The sequence below is a fragment of the Dryobates pubescens genome, chromosome Z, assembly GCF_014839835.1.
Source record: "Dryobates pubescens isolate bDryPub1 chromosome Z, bDryPub1.pri, whole genome shotgun sequence".
In the NCBI taxonomy this organism is placed as follows: domain Eukaryota; kingdom Metazoa; phylum Chordata; class Aves; order Piciformes; family Picidae; genus Dryobates; species Dryobates pubescens.
Genome location: NC_071657.1, coordinates 100,025,541 through 100,048,867, shown reverse-complemented (window position 1 = coordinate 100,048,867; position 23,327 = coordinate 100,025,541). Strand labels below are relative to the sequence as shown.

General features: G+C 43.6%; 1 protein-coding gene across 1 annotated transcript in view; it reads right to left on the bottom strand.

Annotated features, from left to right (window-relative positions):
* ZSWIM6 (zinc finger SWIM-type containing 6) overlaps nt 1–23,327 on the bottom strand; it is a 140,338-nt gene that overhangs the window by 17,114 nt on the left and 99,897 nt on the right. The window contains exons 5-8 of the mRNA XM_054177932.1: nt 8,300–8,479; nt 6,592–6,768; nt 6,116–6,262; nt 1,877–2,023 (exon numbers count right to left, since the gene is read on the bottom strand). Coding sequence (XP_054033907.1) covers nt 1,877–2,023; nt 6,116–6,262; nt 6,592–6,768; nt 8,300–8,479 — 651 coding nt within the window. The remainder of the gene's footprint in view (nt 1–1,876; nt 2,024–6,115; nt 6,263–6,591; nt 6,769–8,299; nt 8,480–23,327) is intronic.

Below are 23,327 nucleotides of genomic sequence, written 5' to 3'. Positions count from 1 at the left end.
GTGTCCAGAGAAGGGCAACAAGGCTGGGGAGAGGCCTTGAGCACAGCCCTGTGAGGAGAGGCTGAGGGAGCTGGGATTGTTTAGCCTGGAGAAGAGAAGGCTCAGGGGTGACCTCATTGCCCTCTACAGCTACCTGAAAGGTGGTTGTAGACAGCAAGGGGTTGGTCTCTTCTCCCAGGCAACCAGCACCAGAACAAGGGGACACAGTCTCAAGCTGCGCCAGGGGAGGTTTAGACTCAAGGTGAGGAGAAAGTTCTTCACTGAGCGAGTCGTTCGTCATTGGAATGTGCTGCCCAGGGAGGTGGTGGAGTCACCGTCCCTGGAGGTGTTCAAGGGGAGATTGGACGTGGTACTTGGTGCCATGGTCTAGTTGTGAGGTCTGTTGGGACAGGTTGGACTTGATGATCCTTGGGGTCTCTTCCAACCTTAGTGATACTGTGAGACTGTGATACTGTGAAATTCCAAAGAAACCAAGCCATATACATGTCTATATGGAAATTACCTTCCAACATATAATGGTTCCATTTCATGGGGTTTGTTTTGGGTTTTTTTGTTTGTTTAGTAAGTGCAAAGGACCTGATTTACAATTTCTTTCAATTAAAAATAAATTCCTTTCAAGTAAAAGTTTTTAAAATGTCTTTCAATTAGAAGTTCTTCCATGATTGGTGGATGTAAGAAATGTGTTGAAGAAAATCTAACTGAAGGAGTTCAGTGGCACAGCCCCAAGAAGACTACAGATGTGCATATGAAAGAGCTTCAGGAAGTGGCATGAATTCAGTTTCTGTCCACAGGAGTGGTGAGAAGAAGCAACTACAGAGGTGGGAAGAGACTGAGACCGAGGAATGAATCAGTTATGCTCCTGTGAATGAAGTACTGATATGAACATCTGCACATGTATTCTATCCTAACTGATGTATTGATACTGTAACAATACTTTCCAATTCATACCATTTATAGACAATGAATGTGATCAATTTTAAGTGGTCATCCATTTGTATTATTGTGTAAATTGCAGCTAATAACTCCTCTAACATTCTGGGCTGCATTAGGAGGAGTGTTGTCAGCAGGTCAAAGAAGGCTATCCTTTCCCTCTGTTCAGCACTGATGAGTCCACATGTTGAGCTCTGTGCCCAGTTGTGTGCTCCCCAGTACAAGGACACACTGGAACAAAGATGATTAAAGGACTGCAGTATCTCTCATATAATCAGAGTGAGAAAGGTGGGACTTCTTAGCCTCCAAAAGAGAAGGCTCAGGAGGATCTTGCAGAAATACATAACTATTTGAAAGGAAAATGTAAAGAACACCATGACAGTCTCCTCTCAGTGGTTTCCAGCGACAGAACAAGAGACTATGGGCACAAACTGAAATATGGGATATTCCATCTGAGCATAAGAAAACACTTCTGAATACTGCAAGAGGTTGCCAAGAAAGGCAGCACTGTGTACGTTCTTGGAATTATTAAAAACTCAGCTGAACACAGTCCTGGGCAACCTGATCTCGGTGATGCTGCTCTGAGCAGAGCAGGTGGACTAATCTCCAGATGTGTTGTCCAACCTCAGTACGTCTGTGATCCTGCAAACCTTCTCAGAACCATGAGAGAGCAATCCACGTGGAAAGGACTGCTACTACAACGTCTTACTTGGTTTTATTTCTGGTGTGAAACATGGAATTGTGTTCAAGAATGAGAAACTGGTAATTTAAGTGCTTTCATATTTTACTTTAAGTATTTTATTTCCCTTGTGTTTTCCTAGGGAATCTAAATGTGAGTTCTTCCACTATAAAAACAATAGCTTTAAAATCTGATTCAGAAAGGCAAGACAGAAAAATTCCTCTAGTAAATCAAGGTGTATAGAATGCTTTCTTTGCTTGGCCTTACCCATGAAGTCTGAGAATCCATGGAAGCTCTCATCATCCACCCTGCAGGCTTCCATCAGGCTACTGAAGAGAGTGCCAATGGGGTCCAAGGGATGTCCCACCCAACCTTCAAGATTTGTTATTGAGGTCACTCCTCGGTGAAGAAGTTCTGTGACAGAAAAGGTGGAGGGAGTTATGAATGCATATAAATCCCTCAAATTATAATTACATAATTACAAATAATTGTGTGTGTGTGCATATATCCCTATGATTATAAAAGAGATTAAAATGCTCTTTGTATAGAATTGAAAGCATTCGAGTAGCTTTTGCTTAGAAGAATAAAGCATTTTTCAGGGTGAATTCATTGCCCTTTGTGAATATGTTAAAACAGGGAAAAAAGAATAATGGCCAAGTGGTTTGAGCACTAGCAAAGTGCATTATGGGTTAAGAATTTCAACTGCTGTGTCTTTCAAAACCTGTAACTTGACACTAGTCGTTCCTTTGACAGTATCTGCTGAAAAATTACAGCAGATACCTTTTTTGGCAAAACATTTACACCAAATCTCCCACTTGAAAAGATGCAGTGCCACTGTGACATCTTAAGTTAATCTGAAAGAAATAAAAACATCACAGAAAAATGTTCCAATTTAATAAACAAAGCTTACCCTATATCCAAATGTTATTAAATAACAAACTCAGGGGGGCACATCCTTTTAAAAAACATAAAGTTTAGATTATGCATACAAGCAAAAAAACCTGTCCTGTAAGTAGACCAAGAGCATTTTTTGTCATTCTAAATTTTCAATTAAAAAATACCCTCATGGATTCTCTTGTTTGTTGCCCTCACTCAGCATTCAATTAGAACACGATGAATTGAAACATGTGTGATTGTGGTAACAGATGTTAGGGATTCCTGGCCTCCTGATCTCCTTCTATGATCAGGTGACTGCCTGGTGGATGTGGGGAGATCTAGTGGATTTGGTCTACCTGGACTTCAGCAAGGCCTTTGACACTGTCCCCTGCAGCAAACTCCTGGCCAAGCTGTCAGCTTGTGCCTTGGACAGCAGCACTCTGTGCTGGGTTAGGAACTGGCTGGAGGGCCGAGCCCAGAGAGTGGTGGTGAATGGTGCCACATCCAGCTGGCAGCCAGTCACTAGTGGCGTGCCCCAGGGATCAGTGCTGGGCCCCATGCTCTTTAACATCTTCATTGATGATCTGGATGAGGGGGTTGAGTCAGTCATCAGCAAGTTTGCAGATGACACCAAGTTGGGAGCAGATGTTGGTCAGTTAGAGGGCAGAAGGGCTCTGCAGAGGGACCTCAACTGACTGGACAGATGGGCAGAGGCCAACAGGATGGCATTCAACAAGTCCAAGTGCCAGGGGCTGCACTTTGGCCACGGCATCTCCATGCAGAGCTACAGGCTGGGGTCAGAGTGGCTGGAGAGCTGCCAAACAGAGAGGGACCTGGGGGTGATGATTGACACCCACCTAAACATGAGCCAGCAGTGCGCCCAGGTGGCCAAGAAGGCCAATGGCATCCTGGCCTGTATTAGGAATAGTGTGGCCAGCAGGAGCAGGGAGGTCATTGTGCCCCTGTACTCAGCACTGGTTAGGCCACACCTTGAGTACTGTGTCCAGTTCTGGGCCCCTCAGTTTAAGAAGGACATCGAGACACTTGAACGTGTCCAGAGAAGGGCAACAAGGCTGGGGAGAGGCCTTGAGCACAGCCCTGTGAGGAGAGGCTGAGGGAGCTGGGGTTGTTTAGCCTAGAGAAGAGAAGGATCAGGGGTGACCTCATTGCCCTCTACAACTACCTGAAGGGTGGTTGTAGACAGGAGGGGGTTGGTCTCTTCTCTCTAGCAACCAGCACCAGAACAAGGGGACACAGTCTCAAGCTGCGCCAGGGGAGGTTTAGACTCGAGGTGAGGAGAAAGTTCTTCACTGAGCGAGTCATTCGTCATTGGGATGTGCTGCCCAGGGAGGTGGTGGAGTCACCGTCCCTGGAGGTGTTCAAGGGGAGATTGGACGTGGCACTTGGTGCCATGGTCTAGCCATGAGGTCTGTGGTGACAGGTTGGACTTGATGATCTTTGAGGTCTCTTCCAACCTTGGTGACACTGTGATACTGTGATTCCACAAGTCCTTTCTTTTACCAACAGTCTTATGACAACAGCTCTGACTCCAACTCCCAACTTTTTTCCTTCTAGATACACACACAACTGAACTATGAAAGGTCAGAGACATTGTGGGTGACCATTTAGAAATGGTGTACAAGTCACTACGAATGTTCTGTTTCTGTGGCTGTTACACACTAACTTGTATCTATCTGCCCCTGCTCTCATTCACAAAGTGTCACCTTTCTGAATAACCACAAGTATTGCCACAGAGCTTTGAAATCCTGCTTCTTGCCTGTCTAAATATGTGGCACTGAAAAAAACCAAAACAGTCACACTGTCAGGAGGGTGGGTTGTTTTGTTCAAAGAATCCAATATATAGAATGAAAAATAAAGAAGTAAATCACTGTCTCACTAACAACACTGACTTACTAACAGCTATTCGTTAGTTACAGGCAAGTAACATTACCCAAAAGGAATAACTACAGTGACTTCTAACTGACTCATTGTGCCTACTTATGAGCCTCACACATGTCATGCCAAACAAAGGCTTCAGTCCTTCAGTCACATCGATGTTTATCTTTACGACATTCAAGTGGTTCCATGGACGTCAGATCAGTCACATGAATGCAAGCCACGTTGAAGCATGTGCTGCTTTCTCAACTAAAACCTAAAGCTGAGCTGTAGCTGATCTGAATCCATCTGCTTATCGAGGGCACTGACATATTTTCTGGCTTTAAGTCTTCGAAAAACCCCAAACATAAGAGGGAAAAACTAAAAAAGCAGCAAGTGACAACTTAGAAACAAGTTCAGAGGAGGGCAGATTACACTGCATATACTCCATTTCTGATTTATAATACTGTAGTATAGCTGACAGAGAAACTGCTCACAGAGCAAGGAATTTAACAGAGATACTGAACATACTGCATTAGAGCCTGGGAATGACGCAGACAAGTACACTTGCAGCAGACCTTTCACACCTACTGGCCACTCTGAGAAGCTTCAAAGCTTTTAACAGAATACACTGAGATACATTATGTCATAAAACCACTTAGCAAGTTAACCTGTGTAGTAACGTCAAGTTTTGTTCCAATATAAGATCCACAACAGTGCTCAGACCCCCTCTTGTTCCTTGGGTACCACAGGGGGGAAAAAGGGGGGGAATTAAAAAAAAATATAAAAATGGAGGCACATAGGAACTGCAAGCTGTTTGTTGGGGTTTTTAAGCCAGATGTCCACATTGTCTTCTAAGTACTCATCTCTTGGAAGATATCTGCACATACACTTGAAAAGTTTAAACATGGTTTTGCACTGGCACTGCTGCCTGCAATGCAGGAGTATACACATAGTTCGGAGTAGAAACACAGACCTAAAATAAAATTTGAATAAAGGGATTCTTGCAGCAACTGAGAAAGGCCTTTCAGCTTTTGTACTTGCATTCTTTAACTACAGAACCATCCCCTTCTGCCACTGTCTCTGCAAACTAACAACACAGATCACTGAAGGATTACTTTGGGTGGCAAAAATTACATGGCATAGATGCTGTGTCTGAATGTTCTCCCTACCCACCAAAAAAAGTTAAAATAACAAGAATAGGGGCAGTGGTCAGAGGAATGCTACAGAATACTTTATACAAAGCAATGCTTCAGAACCAACCACAACAAACAACCCATCTTCATTCAGAAACACTACCATTTTCAGCATTATAAAAGACTTTTAGAACAAACTCCCAAACTGCAGACTTCATCACATTGTTGTCCTCTGTCGATTTCAGGCTTACACCTTAGAAATATATAGTTCAGCTAAATTCTATGTCAGATCAGAAAAGGTATTTTGAACACCTGACATGCCAAATGCAATGCTCTGTTTAAAAGCCTCTAAACTACACAGGGTGAATGCTTTCGCTGTGTACCCAAATAACCCTGATTGCAATGAAGGTGTCATATCTTTGCAGACAGAACAGCCCTTGCCCTGCACAGCTCACAACCTAGCTTACAGAAACTTCCAACATGTGTAACATGACATTACCACTATAATAGTTTGGACAGAAGACTCTTTCCCTTTAGTTTCAAAACCAGTTTCCTCACGCAAAGTTCTAGTCCGGTGTAATTGTCACCGCACGTGTCCCTTTCTCTTCCCCATATTTACCTTTCTTCTGAGTCCGGAACATTTCCAGCTCTTTCTGCTGCTGCTTCCTTAGTGTGTTAACAATAGCTATTGCTAGCCTCAGTGCTTCCTGCGGGTATCCATGAGATCGCAATGCATCCACCCTTGCACAGGCTGTAGGAACGTGTTCTAAAATGGAGAAAATAATTGAGAAATAGCAATGCTTCCATGTCTGCAATGGCCTGTTTAGCCAGATTACACAAAAAGGTCTTTCAGTTTATTGGCTGGTTTGGGTTTTGTCTGTTGGGGGGTTTTGGTGGTTTTTTGTTTGTTTGTTTTGGTTTTGGTTTTTTTTAAGCTATGCAAGGGAGACTTAAAGGACTACTTCTGAGCCAGAACCTCAAGGGAGCCTCTGTTCTTTTTGCCAGACTTTTCACTCATCTCCCCCTCAAAATAATGCCATAGAAAACGAACAAAGCAGCAAGTCATGGAAATGTCTTTCCGGTTTAGCCACTTACCATGCCAAAGGGGCCACCCATGAGAGTCAAAGAGCAAGTTTTCAGTGTCGTCATGGTAACAGTAGTTGGTGTATAGGTCACTGCTGATAATGTGCTGTAAGTGGCTGTCCTGCCAGTGCAGATCGCACGCCTCAATGGCTCGAGTGAACACCGTCCGATGTGGCCTGTTCGATGAATCTGTCATTTTCACAAGTTAAGAAAGCTGCATCAGCTTTTACTCATTCATATGTGAATCAGTCATTCACAGTATTCTTGCCCTCCGCCTATTCACAACTCCCCAACTGATGACAGTCTGCCTTGCCCCCCTCTGCAACAAGCAGCCTGCAGATGACATTTCAAGCCCTATTAGTACTCAACATTCGCTTTAGAGAGATCTACAAACCCACATGGCTCATGCTAAACAAGACTTTGCAGAGGGAACAGCTAGACATGAACGATATTCAATACCACATACAGAACTCTTCCAAAAGCAAACTAGAAGGTGTATGACACAGCTACTCAAGCGCCTCCAGTTTCTCTCCTCTTCAGACCCAAAGCTGCCAGGATTAGGGATAGATAAACATCACATGAAAGATTTATAGTTGTTCTCTTGGAGAAGTGACATTAACTTTGAGCACCTGCATAGATTTTTGTTGTTGTTGCCACAAACATATACAAAAACTGTAAATTACATGAGGAACTGAGGCAAACACCATCCTTACTGGACACCTTCCTATGGCAAAAATGCTCTCTTGACATGGCACTATTTCTGCCAATGTTTAAACACCTTGTCAGCGCTACCACTAGCCTGCCCAGGTTGGACTGAACATCACCTGACACAAGAAAGCAAAAGATCTCTTCACAGGGAGTTCTGTGCTGAATGAAATTCAGTCCCCAGCTAGCTGGACGATTTAAAAATGAACCAAATCCATTTCCTTTGGTTGTAAGTTTCCAAGGAAAAGAAAGAAAGACAAATCCATCTGAGCCCAAATCTGCCACCTCCCAGCAATTTTAGCTTTATCATAATTGCATGAAATACGTATCAAAATACTGAGAGTTTTGAGGATTATGAGGGCTTTTTACCCAAGAAAACATCCTGAATCTTTTCCAGATAGTAGCAAAGTACGTGTCTTTGCTTAAAGAGAATTGGAGAAGGGTTCTGTCAGATTTAATAATCACATTTGAGATTAGAATGCATGGTATTGAGTAAGAACAGACACGTCCTCCAGCACAGCAGTGCTGCCTCTGCACACTGTCCCCCCCATGCCTGGCACTGCTGACTGCACATACAGAGCATATCCCACAGACAGCTGATTCAGTTACTCACACACTCCACTTTAATGCAGTTGCAACACATCTCTCTTTAAACAGGTATCAAAAGCTTTGTGAATTGCAAACAAAAACCCCAACATCAGAAGAAATATAAGATTACATTGAAAAAAGAAACAGGCATAGACAACATACTTCAAGGGCATCCAGTGTTCATGCAACACATATTTAGAAGCACCTAGTGGAAAGTTAGACGACCTAGCTAAACACAAACACTTGCCTTGAAAACATTGCAGCCTCAGCACAAAACCCCCACCTATTAATCCTTTCTGCAAGGACAGCATTAGTGAAAATAATTTTGGCTTTCAATTCTCAACAAGAAAGATGCTGAATTCTGCAAGGCTAGAGTATAAGATAGGTTATCTTGTATGTTGCAGTCAGTGCATATGTTTAGGCTCACCTTGGTTAGCATTTGCACCCTGAGGCAAAGCATTGGTTAAATTGGGCAGCTCGTTTCCATGGTTTCCATCTTCCCAGGGGCAAACATCCACACTGTTCCATTTTTTCAGCTGTTTTAGCCAACTGGCCTTCTGCTCCAACTTGCAGTGAGGGTTTAAGACTATACACATCCACAGAGCACCTGATTTTAAAAAAATTGCTAAATTATGTTTTCTATCAAAAATGCAGCAGCCAATGACCAATTGCAAATTTCTGTACTGTAACATTTACTCTCCCCTCAAAGGCTACACTGCTCTTGCTTCCCAGCCAGGCCTAACACCAAGGAAAATGACTCTATGACTGCAAAATTTCGGAACTGGCATGGCCCATCTGAAGCAGCTGAAAGACAGCACCAAGCCAACCCTCTCAATTAAAAGGCATGAAGAGGTCTTTTGTACTAGAAAATCCACAAGCTCACAATGTATGGCTCATCAGACAGGAAAACCAGCAAAAGCATACAAGATTCCATATAAAGTTACACCAGGAAATTACCCAAGTTTTAATTCTAATTTTTCTACCAGAAGTGAATGTGGTTTCTATGGACAAGAACTATGTACCTTTCAGCTTCGCATGACAGGAAGCAAAGCAGCACATTAGTAAGACCTGCAAACATAAACTTTGACACTCAGAACCGAGCAGAAGTACTGCTGCTCATGTAACTCATTCTCAAGCACATCTGGGTCTCAGAAAGTCAGTAAACATTGGGTTTGTGCACTCTGATAGGAACACAGTATTTTTACTGCAATTACTTCAGTAATTCGGTTACACCAGAAAATTTGTTTTACATTTTGTGTTTATGGAGCTCAAAGGGAAAGCTAATTTGCACTGACACTTCACACATACCATCACTTCCTTTAAATGCCGTTATTGCAACATGCCCAGAGAAGGGCCATGGAGATGATTAGAGGGCTGGAGCACCTCTCCTATGAGCATAGGCTGACAGAGTTGGAGTTGTTCAGTTTGGAGAATGCTCCAAGGAGAACTTATTGGAGCCTTCCAATATCTGAAGGGGGCCTACAAGAAAACTGGTGAGGGACTTTTTAAGGTGTTGGGTAGTGATAGGACCAAGCTAGTCATGGCAGATTTAGATTAGATGTCAGGAAGAAGTTCTTCACCATAACAGTGGCGAGACACTGGAACAGGTGACAGAATGACTATACTTCTTTGCAATCCACAAAACAGAACACAGGGCATCTTGGATAGCCTTAGAGAACAGTTAACTTGGGCTTGCTTATTTATGTTCAAAACAAAGTATCACTTGAAGGCACTAAGGAGAAACTGTACCTCTAAGCATCTAAGAAACAAATGCAATTTAGCACTTTGTAACTAGATTGCCAGTGTTTTCAAACTGAAGCAAAACCAAAGTGGACTGTCTTAACTGCACTTGGTAAGTATTTCAATCCTCCAGCAAGGCAGAACACATGCAGTGCTGATTACACCATGCCCTGAAAAAATGTATGGCAGAGGCATCACCAGAGGCAAAGAAATTCACTTGCTTTCTTCAAACATCACCAGAGGCAAAGAAATTCACTTGCTTTCTTCAGAAGCTCCATTATGTATGTGATCTCCTTCTATGATCAGGTGACTGCCTGGTGGATGTGGGGCAGGCTGTGGATGTAGTCTACCTGGACCTCAGCAAGGCCTTTGACACCGTTCCCCACAGCAAACTCCTGGCCAAGCTGTCAGCCCATGGCTTGGATGGGAGCACACTGCGATGGGTTAGGAACTGGCTGGAGGGCTGAGCCCAGAGAGTGGTGGTGAATGGTGCCACATCCAGCTGGCAGCCAGTCACCAGTGGTGTGCCCCAGGGATCAGTGCTGGGCCCCATGCTCTTTAACATCTTTATTGATGATCTGCACGAGGACATCGAGTCCATCATCAGTAAATTTGCTGACGACACCAAGCTGGGGGCAGGAGTTGATCTGCTGGAGGGTAGAGAGGCTCTGCAGAGGGACCTCGACAGGCTGGGCAGATGGGCAGAGTCCAACGGCATGAGATTTAACACATCCAAGTGCCGGGTTCTGCACATTGGCCACAGCAACCCCATGCAGAGCTACAGGCTGGGGTCAGAGTGGCTGGAGAGCAGTCAGGCTGAGAGGGACCTGGGGGTGCTGGTCGACGGTAGACTGAACATGAGCCTGCAGTGTGCCCAGGCAGCTAAGAGGGCCAATGGCATCCTGGCCTGCATCAGGAACAGTGTGGCCAGCAGGAGCAGGGAGGTCATTCTGCCCCTGTACACTGCACTGGTTAGGCCGCACCTCGAGTCCTGTGTCCAGTTCTGGGCCCCTCAGTTTAGGAAGGAGGTTGACTTGCTGGAACGAGTCCAGAGAAGAGCAACAAAGTTGGTGAGGGGTTTGGAACATAAGCCCTATGAGGAGAGGCTGAGGGAGCTGGGGTTGCTTAGTCTGGAGAAGAGGAGACTCAGGGGTGACCTTATTGCTCTCTGCAACTACCTGAAGGGAGGTTGTAGACAGACGGATGTTGGTCTCTTCTCCCAGGCAGCCAGTACCAGAACAAGAGGACACAGTCTCAGGCTGCGCCAGGGGAGGTTCAGGTTGGATGTTAGGAAGAAGTTCTATACAGAAAGAGTGATTGCCCATTGGAATGGGCTGCCTGGGGAGGTGGTGGAGTCACCATCACTGGAGGTGTTCAGGAGGAGACTTGATGGGGTGCTTGGTGCCATGGGTTAGTTGTTTAGGTGGTGTTGGATTAGTTGATGGGTTGGATGCGATGATCTTGAAGGTCTCTTCCAACCTGGTTTATTCTATGTATTCTATTCTATGTAAGATGATGGAGAGAGGTTCAGCAACAGTATCAGCAGCCCTCTCAGCACTTGTGGATGTACCCTATTGGGGCCCATGGATTTGTGTTTCCTCAGTTGGTACAAAAGATCTTTAATCCAGTTTTGACTGACCAACCCTTATTCTATTCTATTCTATTCTATTCTATTCTATTCTATTCTATTCTATTCTATAGAGGCAGAAGAGGGAAGAGATCAACCAAAGTAATGAAATGTTTTAAGTTTCCCTCTTTATACCAAAGAAATTTCACCAAGCATAAGTATATTGTTAGCAGCAATCGCCTCAGAAACCCAGGCTATCATTATGCAAATGAAGTACAAGGACAAGTATGTCTCTAAGAAACCCCATAGCAACCATTTAAAATTTCAACAGAGCCCATCTGCACCCTGCTCTGACCAACTTCAATGCTGGTTGCTGCACACCTGCCTCGCCCAGCCTTCACTTTTTCATGGCTGCTCAATTCCCTGCAGGAAGGGGAGTGTGAAATAAAACTCCACTAGAAGAGAAGGAAATAGAAAGAGCCTCAGACTTCCATCTGGAAGAAGGACATATGTCAATGACCCCATACTCTCCAGCTTGTTTGGGTTTCTAGTCTTTTTGGCCAGAGACTTTCTAGATGCATGATTATTATTTTTTCCTTTCATCCCTTTCCCCCCTCTAGCACATGTGTATCTGCCTGTATTTGTACATCTTTCTCCTGCTCCCTATATACCTCCCCCATCTCCTGATATCTGCTCCATTCTGGCTCTTTCAATTCACTGGTTACTGTCCTGCTCCTAGCAATGAAAAGTCTGAGGAAAATGTTCACTTGCACCAGATTTTAACTATGTGCCAACTGGAAGGAGCCTGGGGAATATTCTTCCTATTTCACTCAGTGGAAGCCCACCTGAGCTGGCTCTTAAATGTCATCATCAACATGAAGGCTTACACTGGCCTTAAACAAGAGATTCTCTATTTTCTGCCTAATGGCTCGCACAGGAGGAAGGTGCTGATCATGGTTATCCCACACAACAGACAAGGCTTGGAAAGAACCGAACCACAGACATTCAGAGTATATGGGGAAGGCATCTATTTCCAGTGTCTTCAGCATGGAAACTGCTGATGACGACAATCTATACTCAAGTTTCCCAAGGTATATTTCCAGCATTCTCGAGTTTACCTGTCTAACTAGATTCAATAATGTCACCAATGCCACCTGTCTCATTGAATGAAAAAACCAACACCAAAACCAAAACCAAAACACAAAACCCCCCCAACCAAACAAGATCCCTCAAAACAAAAGAGAGACTGCTTCTGTGCTTAGATATTGTTTTGGCCTGTCACACAGCTGCCTCTTCTTTCTGTCTGTGCATCCCCAGGCAACAGGTACCTTTTCATACTGTTTCTCAGCAGGCTGACATCTTTGTTCCAAAGCTACCTGACACTAAACCACAAGTAAAGCTCTGCCCTGGACCTGTATCTTTCCAACAGAAAACTCACCACAGCACAGTGGCAAAATAATCACAAACCCAATATACAAAAATTATTCCCCCAAAAGATAGCTGTAAAATAAGACACTCTGTGACTCCAAATTTATAATAACCTCAAAAGGGAATGAGCATAGAACTGTCACATTGCAGCGAGGAATTGCCTGTTGTGGTTCAACACTAATTCTCTTGACCTGAAAAAAACTAGCTTTCCTAAAACAGATCATTGGTTCACACATCTCTTCTTCTGAAAATACACGGTTGTCATTCATCTTAAAGTGTGCCTTACAACACACACACACACACAAGGTTACATTACTGCTTTAGATAATACACTCCTTCCTTGTACATGGAAAGGAACAAGAGTACTTTTTTGTTTCTCAGTAAACATCACTACCTTTGAATTCATGGGGTAGAAAGATTCAAATATGCAAACTGAAAAACATTAAGAAGCATTCAGTCACTGTGAAAGCAAATGTTGTAATAATTATGTTTATGAATATATTCATGAAGACAAAGGAAGTGCAAGGAATGCATACAGAGTCTCCTGAAAGACTAAGCATTTTCATAAGTCCTAAAGACTTTACTCTTGCCCCAGTAAATCAGTTTCAGTGGAGTCCTAGAACACTGACCATGACTGAAGATGCAGAATATAGTTCTGTTTGACTGATTACAGTCTTCCTGAGAAATCTCCTTCTCCTACAAACATTATCCTACCTTGTTAGGGTTGCTGTATCTCTAAGCTTGGGTCAGCATTTCTGCATTCACAATACTGTGTAATCAACGGCTGAGACTTGGTTTTCACTTTGAACTTTTACATTGAATACACTTCAGATCAATCCATTCTTTCACAAAATTAAAGTACTCAAGAACAAGATGCACATTTACTGTGACATTTCTTTAGTCTTACCTCTTTCTTAATTACACTCATCTCTTTCTTAAAAAATAAAAACCTATAAACTACCAGGGGAGTAGCATTGAATAATTTCAAAGAAAATGGAACTGGGTACTCCAGATCATTCCCTTTGTGCAACAGATGAATCTTCTTCAGAGCTTGCTGCACACTTGCCACTCTGCCCCTTTTGAGCCTCATCAATTCTGTTACAAAAGCATCATTTTCCAGCCTTGGAAGAGTCATGAAAGAAATGGTATCAGGAGACAGAATCTATAGGCCCTTTAAAATAGAAGTGCCAGCAAAGGATTTTGAAGTGGGTTAAAACCCAGATGTAAACACACATGGATTTTCGCTGGGACAGTCACTTGGAAGCCTCAAAGAAGGTAGTGTATGATATTTATAGCTTCTCAACTAGAAGTACAAGTGTCTTCAGAACAACTGGCAAAGCCACCTCCCTCCTCTGGGCACAAAGAGGTCTCCGATAGAACAAAGCATGATCAGAAGTCCCACTAGTGAAGGCTCCAACTCAGTAAGTTGCTTTACGGAATTGTAAAGATAGGCAGAGCGTATCAGTGCTATTCTCTCCTTGGTAAGAGTCCTGATGAAAAGCACTCTTAGGATTCAGGTGGATACAAGTTGCAATTTTGTTTATAAACACAATTCCTTAATGAACTCTGGTTTCTCTGTGCAGCCTTCAAAACCAAAAAGGCTTTCTATGGGTGCTTTGTATCTTGGAGAACAGAATGTTTCATTTTGCTCTGATTCATCCTAACACTGAATTAAACTTTGATGTATTGGTCTTGACAAGTGCATCATGCTGATTGTATTGTGTATGATAGTATAATTGCTCTCCATGCATTTCACACTAGCTGGCTGATTAATGCAATAGATTACCTGCAGCACTGATGGCAAGAGGGAATCATTCCTCTTCTGCTCTAAACTCTGAATGTGCATTACAGGGAGTGGAAGTGTAACCCAAGGAAGTGAAGCAAAGCGAAGCAAAGCAAAGCAATTTGAGGAGGGAAGAGGAGGAGAGGGGAGGAGAGGGGAGGGAAGGGTGGGGGAAGGGAGTGGAGGGGAGGGGAAACATCTAATAAGCCTAAGGCTTTCAGTTTCCCTTTTTCTTTTGCTGCATACTGCTGCCCTGAAGACTGAAGGCACACATGTATTTGGCTGAAAAGTATTTACACACTGAGAGTCTCTTCTGAGATGTCATCAAGTCATTCCATCATGAGTAAGAGTCTAGAAAACAAATCTTATGAGAAGTGGCTGAGGGAACTGGGATTTAATCTCAAGAAGAGACTGAGAAGAGACTTTACAGATACCTGAAAGGAGGTTGGAGTGAGGTAGAGGTCAGTCTCCCAAGTAACTAGCAACAAGACGTGAGAAAATGGCATCAAGTTGCATAGGGGGTGCAAGAAATATTTCTTAGTGAGAGAGTGGTCAGGCATTGGACAGGCTGCCCAGGGAAGTGGCGGAGTCAACATCCATGGAGTTGTTCAAAAGAACATGTAGACGTGGTACTACAGAACACAGTGTAATGGGCATGATGGTGCTGCACTGGTGCTGAATGGTCTCAGAGGTCTTTTCCAATATTGATGATTCTATGATTCTATGATCAGCTACATTTCTGATTTTTGTGTGTCAAGCAACGGAAACCTTGCTCTCTTTTCCTTATGTTTTCAAGTTTTAGCACAACAGAAAAAGGGGCTAGCCAACTACTTCTGTCATTTTGTACCAGCCCATTGTTGTGGGTTTTAAAAACTGCTCCATCTTTGCAGGCTGCCATGTGACCAGTGTCCTATAAGAAGAGAATTTGTTTGGAAGGTGCAGTTTACATTATCAGAATACAATCTCCCTGAGAGAGCACTTAGGACCTGTCATTTGTCCATTAATGCATCTGTAGTACCTAAACACTGCAGCAAGGCATGAGCTGTTAGTCCACAAAGCTAGAAGAAAGTACAAAACGCTGGCAAATTAATCCCAGTGATTAACTTTCCTAATATTCACAAAACCATTCAGCTGTTCACAAGTAATTAAAGGTAAAAACATTGCTAGTACTAGCATAAATAGTAAAAAACTACTCCTTTATGAGTAGCTTATTATGATACTTTACAATTCCAAGTACTTACCAATATCTACAGTTAGGTGCTCCTGCCCAAAACAGATATCAGGTATTTTATCAAGTATTTTAACTGGTAATACACTGTCAGCAGTCACAGCCTATTCTCAGAAGAAAAGTTAATGCAACTACCAACTATACACACACTAACCTATCTCTATTTAAATTCCTCTTGATTTTTTTGGTTTTGTTTTTAGGAAGATGCAAAGGTGGCAAGTTTATAAGTTTGTCAAACAAAGCAAGATACTCTTAAAAGGAATGAAAACATCTCTCATTAAAAAAGTGGAAACACTACCTTGCATAATGGGAAGTTCCAAAAAACCTGCCACAACTATGCCCAGAGAATGCAAACAGCTCACTGTAACTGGTGAGAAGAACACATTCTGATTGTCTGGTCTGAATTTCTTCCTGCTTTCAGATTTCCTGACTTACTTTTTATCTTCCAGTGCAAACGTGATTAAACCAGCATACTTCAAGTAGGATTTCCAATACAGCAGTCTAGCAACGGTTCTGGTTAATTGACCTACTGCCTGAATACATTTCTCATTTTCTAGTTGAATTTTTAGCTACCTTTAGGGTTCATTGACAGAAGTGTTTTCCCCAAATAGTTTTTAGTTTATGTAGATATCTTAATATTCTGAAGGATTTCCTTTGTCTTGCTTTGATGCACTTGAGCAGACTGAAGATTCTAGCACTTCTCACTTCAAATTACTCTTCCAATTTTTTAGTTATTCTCCAGCAGACACTCAAGACTGAAAAGTGGAAAATATTGCAAGGCTTCCATCAGCACAGATTCGCCAATTCCTGTCCACGGTGTATCAATTCTTTCTAGCTCTGGTATTTACTAGAAGTTGTACTGGAAAATCAAATGGCAGCTTAGTGTTACTGAAGTATTAAAGATAAAGAAAGAAAGGGAAAAAATACACTGCTGAGTACCAGCTTGGGCTCATAGTAAAACTTGTCAATCACAACTCCATTTTTGTACCAGTTTCAATACAGAGTATTTTAGGAGGTAAGTCAACCAGCTCAACAGCCTAAGAATAAAAACTGCAAAAACTGTTTTAACATGGGTACTTCTGTTGTAAAGAACTTTTCATCCAACTGAACAGAATACAGCAACAACACAACAACAACAATACAGAAACCTGAATTTTATCTATAGCACTGAAACCTAATTGCTTTGTTAATTACTTTCACCATTTAATCAAATCTGATAACTGTAGTAGAAAAGAACATTCTCTTGAAAACTATTCTCTTTAAATACTATTACGGCACATGCCAGGATTGAAGGAGGAAGGAAATCAGTCTCAGAGAACACACCTTCACAGAGCTGCAGGCTGGCTTCATTCACAGGTGAAATGAAGGCGACAGCAAAAACCAAGGCAATTCAGGACCACAAAAGCCATTTCTTAAAGTTGTTACACATAATTCAAGTCTTAGATCAGCAAAACTGTTCTGTCATGCTAACTCAGGAGTACTCTTAATTTAGTTCCTCCAAGAGCATAAATCATTCAAATACAATGACATACATTAATAGCCTCTTCTGTGAAAGGACAGTAGTAATCTTAGGAGCATGAACTGAAGCTCTGTGTATTTTGTACCTAAGTGGCACCAGCAGCATGGCAGCTAAGAGGATCTGTCACATGTGTTACAGTTGAAACACAGATTTGCAAAAATGGCACCTACTAGCTCCACAATGAAAGGCCAAAAGAAAAGGTGCAAAGCATGATGCATCCCACCTCCTTTGAAACACAGCTACAGCTTTCACACCAAGGCCAGAGGTGTGCTCTATGCTACTGATGAACCTATACTTTGACGTGTATCTTCTACTGATGCAAGGCATTGGTACTCTCCTTAGCTTTAATGCAGAACAAAACGCAATTTGAACTTGAGATACTCAAAGAAACCATGAAAATATGGATATAAGCACAACACAAAATTTGAAACTGGGAGCCTTGTTGCACCATTTATGAATACCATAAAATGTAAGGAGAAGTGCATGTTTCTGCCTCGTAGCCAGTCCTAAAAACTGATTGCTCCAGAAAAATGAATTAACGAATGCTTAACTTCAGTACTCCTTTTCTTCATGGCAGCCAAGAAGCAGCCATCCAATCTGGCATCAAGAAGGAATTTCTCTAGGGACATATTAGCAACAATCCCCGTTGCTTTTGTCTTTTCCATTTATTTTTTTTCCTCCTCCACTTAAGTACTAAACAGAGACAATCTATTTAGAACAGCTAGCATACCCCATTCAAGTTTCTTTCTCCATTTGGAACAGGAAGGAATGCCTGAGATAGAAATATAGACAGAGAACAGCTCCACTTATTTAAGGTTAAAAATTAAAAGCAGTTTCCAAATCGCTCAATCATCACTTTGCTCACGGCAAAACGGTAATTAAATCTCTCTTAATTAATCTACGATGATTCCTTGTCTAAACTCAACACTTAGAATTAAGTTTTAGACGAGGAGCAAAGTGATACCAATAAAAAATTAGGTGTTATCATTCAGGAAGTATATTGTACTACTTGTCTACGTGACATAACCTGATGAAATGATATAATGATTTCAAATTTATCAGAAAAATGTATCACTCTTATCCAGAAAGTGGCCAAAATATCAGAGAATGGGAACTCAAAGTAGACCTGTTCCAGCATTTAGAAAGTGTCCCACAAGAGGGCAAAGAGCTAATGAAAACCTACTACTAGATTCACTATGGCAAAGGCCTGTTTCTCCTGTCAGGAAACACCTTTATGACAATGACTCCTTTAGTATGCCTAACAGAAAGGGTTCTATGGACAGTAGAAGCTTTCTTCCCCTCAAATGCTTCTTCAATGTCAAAATGGAAGAAATTCACAGGTAATTATTGTTTTGCAACTTGCAAATTATATGAAGTTTATTCACCGCAAAGGCAAGAGGCTACAAAGATATAACAAAACAGAAAATATCTGAGCCTGTAATACCCGTGTCGACAAGCTGCTGGGCTCCACCACTCCACTGAGCAGACCAGTAGATGCTTGTCTGAAATTTTTCTACTTGGCTGCTTTCATCAGATTAAGCATCTGGGATTTAATTTAACAGTTTCAGCTTTATTAAGTTGTCACAAGAGCAGATAACAGTATCTGCTCCAATTATGGCTGGGGTTAGGGTTGACAAGTATAATGATTCATTCATGGCACATGAGAAGCAATAAAAGGTTGTTTTGCACTACAGCTTTAAAAATGTGGGCCCTATTTTCATTTAATTTGTCACTTAGCTTTTGCTAAGAGGACATTTAAATTGCAGTAAAAGGCAAATGGAGCTTTTAGTTTAAATGTAATCCCCATATTTAAATGATCTGTAATGGTGCAGTGTTTCAGTGGGAACAGTGGGCCCTGATGGTGACATGTGACATTTGTATTCAGGTCCTGTATTATCCATGTGGCTAAAGGGCTTCCAATTTCATTTCACAGCCAGAAGCTTGCAGAAAACACCAATTAACTTGTAGATCCCATTTGCCCAGAAACCTCAGCCTCTTCCCAATGTCTGGCATCTGCTCAACATTTAATTCCAAATTATCAGCCACCATGATCTGTGGGTTGGGGCACAAAGTCTAAATTTCCCACCCTTTATTTAAGGAAGTTTTTTCACTTTTTTTAGAGCACCATCAACTTTCATTTTTTATGGATGATTATGAACAAACAAATTGTAGTAGTATTGCATTGTCCTTTTTACCCCTCTAGACTACAAAGACGGTTAGCAGACCTTATCTTCAATTAGGAGATCTCAGCTCAACAGGCATCAAAGAGATATTTACTGTGCATTTCCATATTTAATTAAAAAAGCAAACCAAGGAGCTTCAGACAATTAATCATACTGACATACTGAAGTCTTCAATCACGGTCACCAGAACCTAAACACTGCAAGATCAGCCTATGAAATTTACCTGCTGAGACACTGTTTAAACAACAACATGAAGAACTTAAACTCCATTCTAAACTGGGGAGAGTGCATTTGTGTGTTATTGTGGCAAGCCAAACTGGAAGTGCTCATTAGTGCATCACTGAAGTTGCATCTAAATTATTCTAGAGTGAGAAGTATATAAGCAGGACTTTTACCTTGGAACTGTAACTTTGATTTTGCCAATACTACACCTTCAGAGTTCCCTAAGCAGCATTTGGGTTAGCCCATTCTTTGATGGGGATCTACAGAATGTAATTATTATAGTCTCCCTCCTCATCTAACAGCTTTAAAAAACAACTAGCTAGTTATGCACAAGGCTTGTTTGTTAACTTAGAATCACAGAATCAAGAAGGTTGGAAAAGACCTCAAGGATCATCAAGTCTGTCACCCCAGTCATCACGACTATTAAACCGTGGCACCAAGTGCCACATCCAATCCCCTCTTGAACACCTCCAGGGATGGTGACTCCACCACCTCTCTGGGCAGCACATTCCAATGGCTAACAACTCTGTGAAGAACCTTCTCCTCACCTCGAGCCTAAACTTGCCCTGGCACAGCTTGAGACTGTGTCCTCTTGTACTGGTGCTGGTTGCCTGGGAGAAGAAACCAACCTCATCCTAGCTACAACCTCCCTTCAGGGAGCTGCAGACAGCAATGAGGTCTCCCCTGAGCTTCCTCTTCTCCAGGCTAAACAAACCCAGATCCCTCAGCCTCTCCTTGTAGGGCTTGTGCTCCAAACCCCTCACCAGCTTTGTTGTCCTTCTCTGAACATGTTCAAGTGTCTTGAGGTCCTCCTTAAACTGAGGGGCCCTGAACTGGACACAGTACTCAGGGTGTGGCCTAACCAGTGCTGAGTACAGGGGCACAATTACCTCCCTGCTCCTGCTGGCCACACTCTTCTTGATGCAGGCCAAGATGCCATTGGCCTTCTTGGCCACCTGGGCACACTGCTGCCTCATGTTCAGCCATCTGCCAACCAGTACCCCCAGGTCCCTTTCTGTTTGGCCACTCTCCAGCCACTCCGACCCCAGCCTGCAGCTCTGCATGGAGTTGTTGTGGTCAAAGTGCAGCACCTTGGACTGTTGAATGCCATCCTGTTGGACTCTGCCCATCTGTCCAGTCGGTCAAGGTCCCTTCTACAGAGCCCTTCTACCCTCCAGCAGATCAACTCCTGCCCCCAGCTTGGTGTCGTCAGCAAATTTACTGATGATGTACTCAATGTCCTCGTGCAGATCATCAATAAAGATGTTAAAGAGCATGGAGCCCAGCACTGATCCTTGGGGCACACCACTGGTGACTGGCTGCCAGCTGGATGTGGCACCATTCACCACCACTCTCTGGGCTCGGCCCTCCAGCCAGTTCCTAACCCATCGCAGTGTGCTCCCATCCAAGCCATGGGCTGACAGCTTAGCCAGGAGTTTGCTGTGGGGGACAGTGTCAAAGGCCTTACTGAGGTCCAGGTAGACTACATCCACAGCCTGCCCCACATCCACCAGGCGGGTCACCTGATCATAGAAGGAGATCAGGTTGGTCAGGCAGGACCTGCCCTTCCTAAACCCATGCTGGCTGGGCCTGAGCCCTTGGCCATCCTCTAAGTGCTGTGTGATTGCACTCAGGATGACCTGCTCCATAACCTTGCCTGGCACTGAGGTCAGGCTGACAGGACTGCAGTTTACAGGTTTTTAGATCTGTCCCTTCTTGTGGATGGGGACCACATTGGCCAGTTTCAGTCATCTGGGACCTCTCCAGTGAGCTAGGACTGGAGGAAAATGATGGAGAGCGGCTTGGCAGCTCATCTGCCAGCTCTCTCAGCACCCTAGGATGGATCCCCTCTGGTCCCATGGACTTGTGAGTATCCAAGTAGCTCAGCAAGTCCCAAACTACTTCCTCATGGATTTCAGGGAGACTACACTGCTCCCTGACCCTATCAACCAGGTCAGGAGGCCAGTTATCCTGAACTCCTCCTGCCTTGCTGTTGAAAATGGAGGCAAAGAAGGTATTTAGAACCTCAGCCTTCTCCTCATCTTTAGTTACAAAGTTCCCCTCCAGGTCCAATAAATAGTGGAGGTTCTTCTTGCCCTCTTTTTAGCATTAATATATTTATAAAAATGCTTTTATTGTCTTTCACAGCAGTGGCCAGCTTGAGTTCTGACTGGGCTTTTGCCTAATTTTTCTCCTACATGTTCTAACAGCATCCTTAAACATATCACAAGTGGCCTCCCCCACTTTCCAACGGCAGTATGTCCTCTTTTTTACTCCTTCATTCCTCCAGGAGCTGTTTGCCCATCCAGGCCGGCCGCCTTCCCCGGCAGCTCATCTTTCGGCACATGGGCACTGCCAGTTTAAAGCCCTCCCTGTGAGCCCTGCCAACTCCAGTGCCGGAGCCCTCTCGCCCTTTCTAGATAAATCAACCCCACTGAAGTCCAGCAGGTCAGGTGCAGTAAAAGTTGCCCCTTGAATAAAGAACCCAAAATTCCACTGCTTGCACCATCCCTTGAGTCATTTGTTGATGGCACGGGTTCTCCAGTTCTTCTCAGTGCACTCCCCTGCCACTGAGGGAACTGAGCAGAACACCACTTGAGCTCCTGCCCCATCAATCAATTGTCCAAGGGCCCTGAATTCCTTTTTAATCATCCTGGTGCCCTTCTTACCAATCTCATCACTTCCAGCTTGGATTACCAGCCATGGGTAATAGTCAGAGGGCTGGATTAGATTTGGGGGTTTCCTTGTGATGTCCCTTATGTGGGCCCCAGATAGGCAGCAGACTTCCCTGTGAGATGGGTCAGGAGGACATATGGGTCCCTCAGCACCCCTCAGGAGAGAGTCCCCAGCAACTATAACCCTTTTCTTTTTCTTCATGGTGCTGGTCCTTATAGTTGGTGGGGACTGCTTTGCCTTAGGCATCTCCTTAGATGGGTCCTCTCATCCACATTGCCTTCAGCCTGCAGGGCTTCATACTTGTTATGCAAGGGCAACGGGGGAGGGGAAGAGGGCTGGGATGGATTCTCCTTGCTTCCCCTAACAGCGATGTGTATTCATCCTTCCCTCAACAGGGGAGACCTGTAAAGCCTGCTCCCACATATCTAACTGCCTTTCACATTCCCGTATAGTCCTGAGCCTAGATACCTCATCCTTAAGCTCAGCCACTTCATCCTTAAGCTCAGCCACCAGGTTGAGGAGAAAATTCACCTGGTCACACCTCACTCAGCTGTTGTCTCCTTCCCCCCCCATTCCAAGTGCCAGGCTCCAGCATTCTCTGCAGCCACCAGCCTGCACACCTGTATGCTCATGCACCAACTCTGTCTGGGTTCAGGGGTTTTCTTGTTAGTTGTTAAAAATATATATCCACCTAAATACTGTAATTTATCTGAGCTACCAGAGAGGCTTCTGCCCTCTGTCAGCTGCCCTGGCACGTGCAGTCGGGCAGAAGGCTCTCCACCACAGTGGCATCGCACGCTCAGCCCCAACAGGTTTCAAACTTCCCGCAGCTGACGTCAGGACCCCGAGCAGGCGCGCGAGAGGATGACCCTGCCGGTCCTCACCCTCTGCCAGGGTCCTTCCCACCCGCAAAGCCCGGAAAGAAACCAAAAGACAAAGGTCTCAGGTGAAGCACACCGGTCCTGGTGCCAGCCCTGATCAGCTCTCCAGCCAGAACAGAGAGGTTTTGAATCACAAACTGCTTAAGGAATTAGGACTTTGTATTAGAAAATTGCAAGGTTCATATTCAGGTGTGAAGGATTTGTGGGCTTTGGGTGGGGGATTTGGTG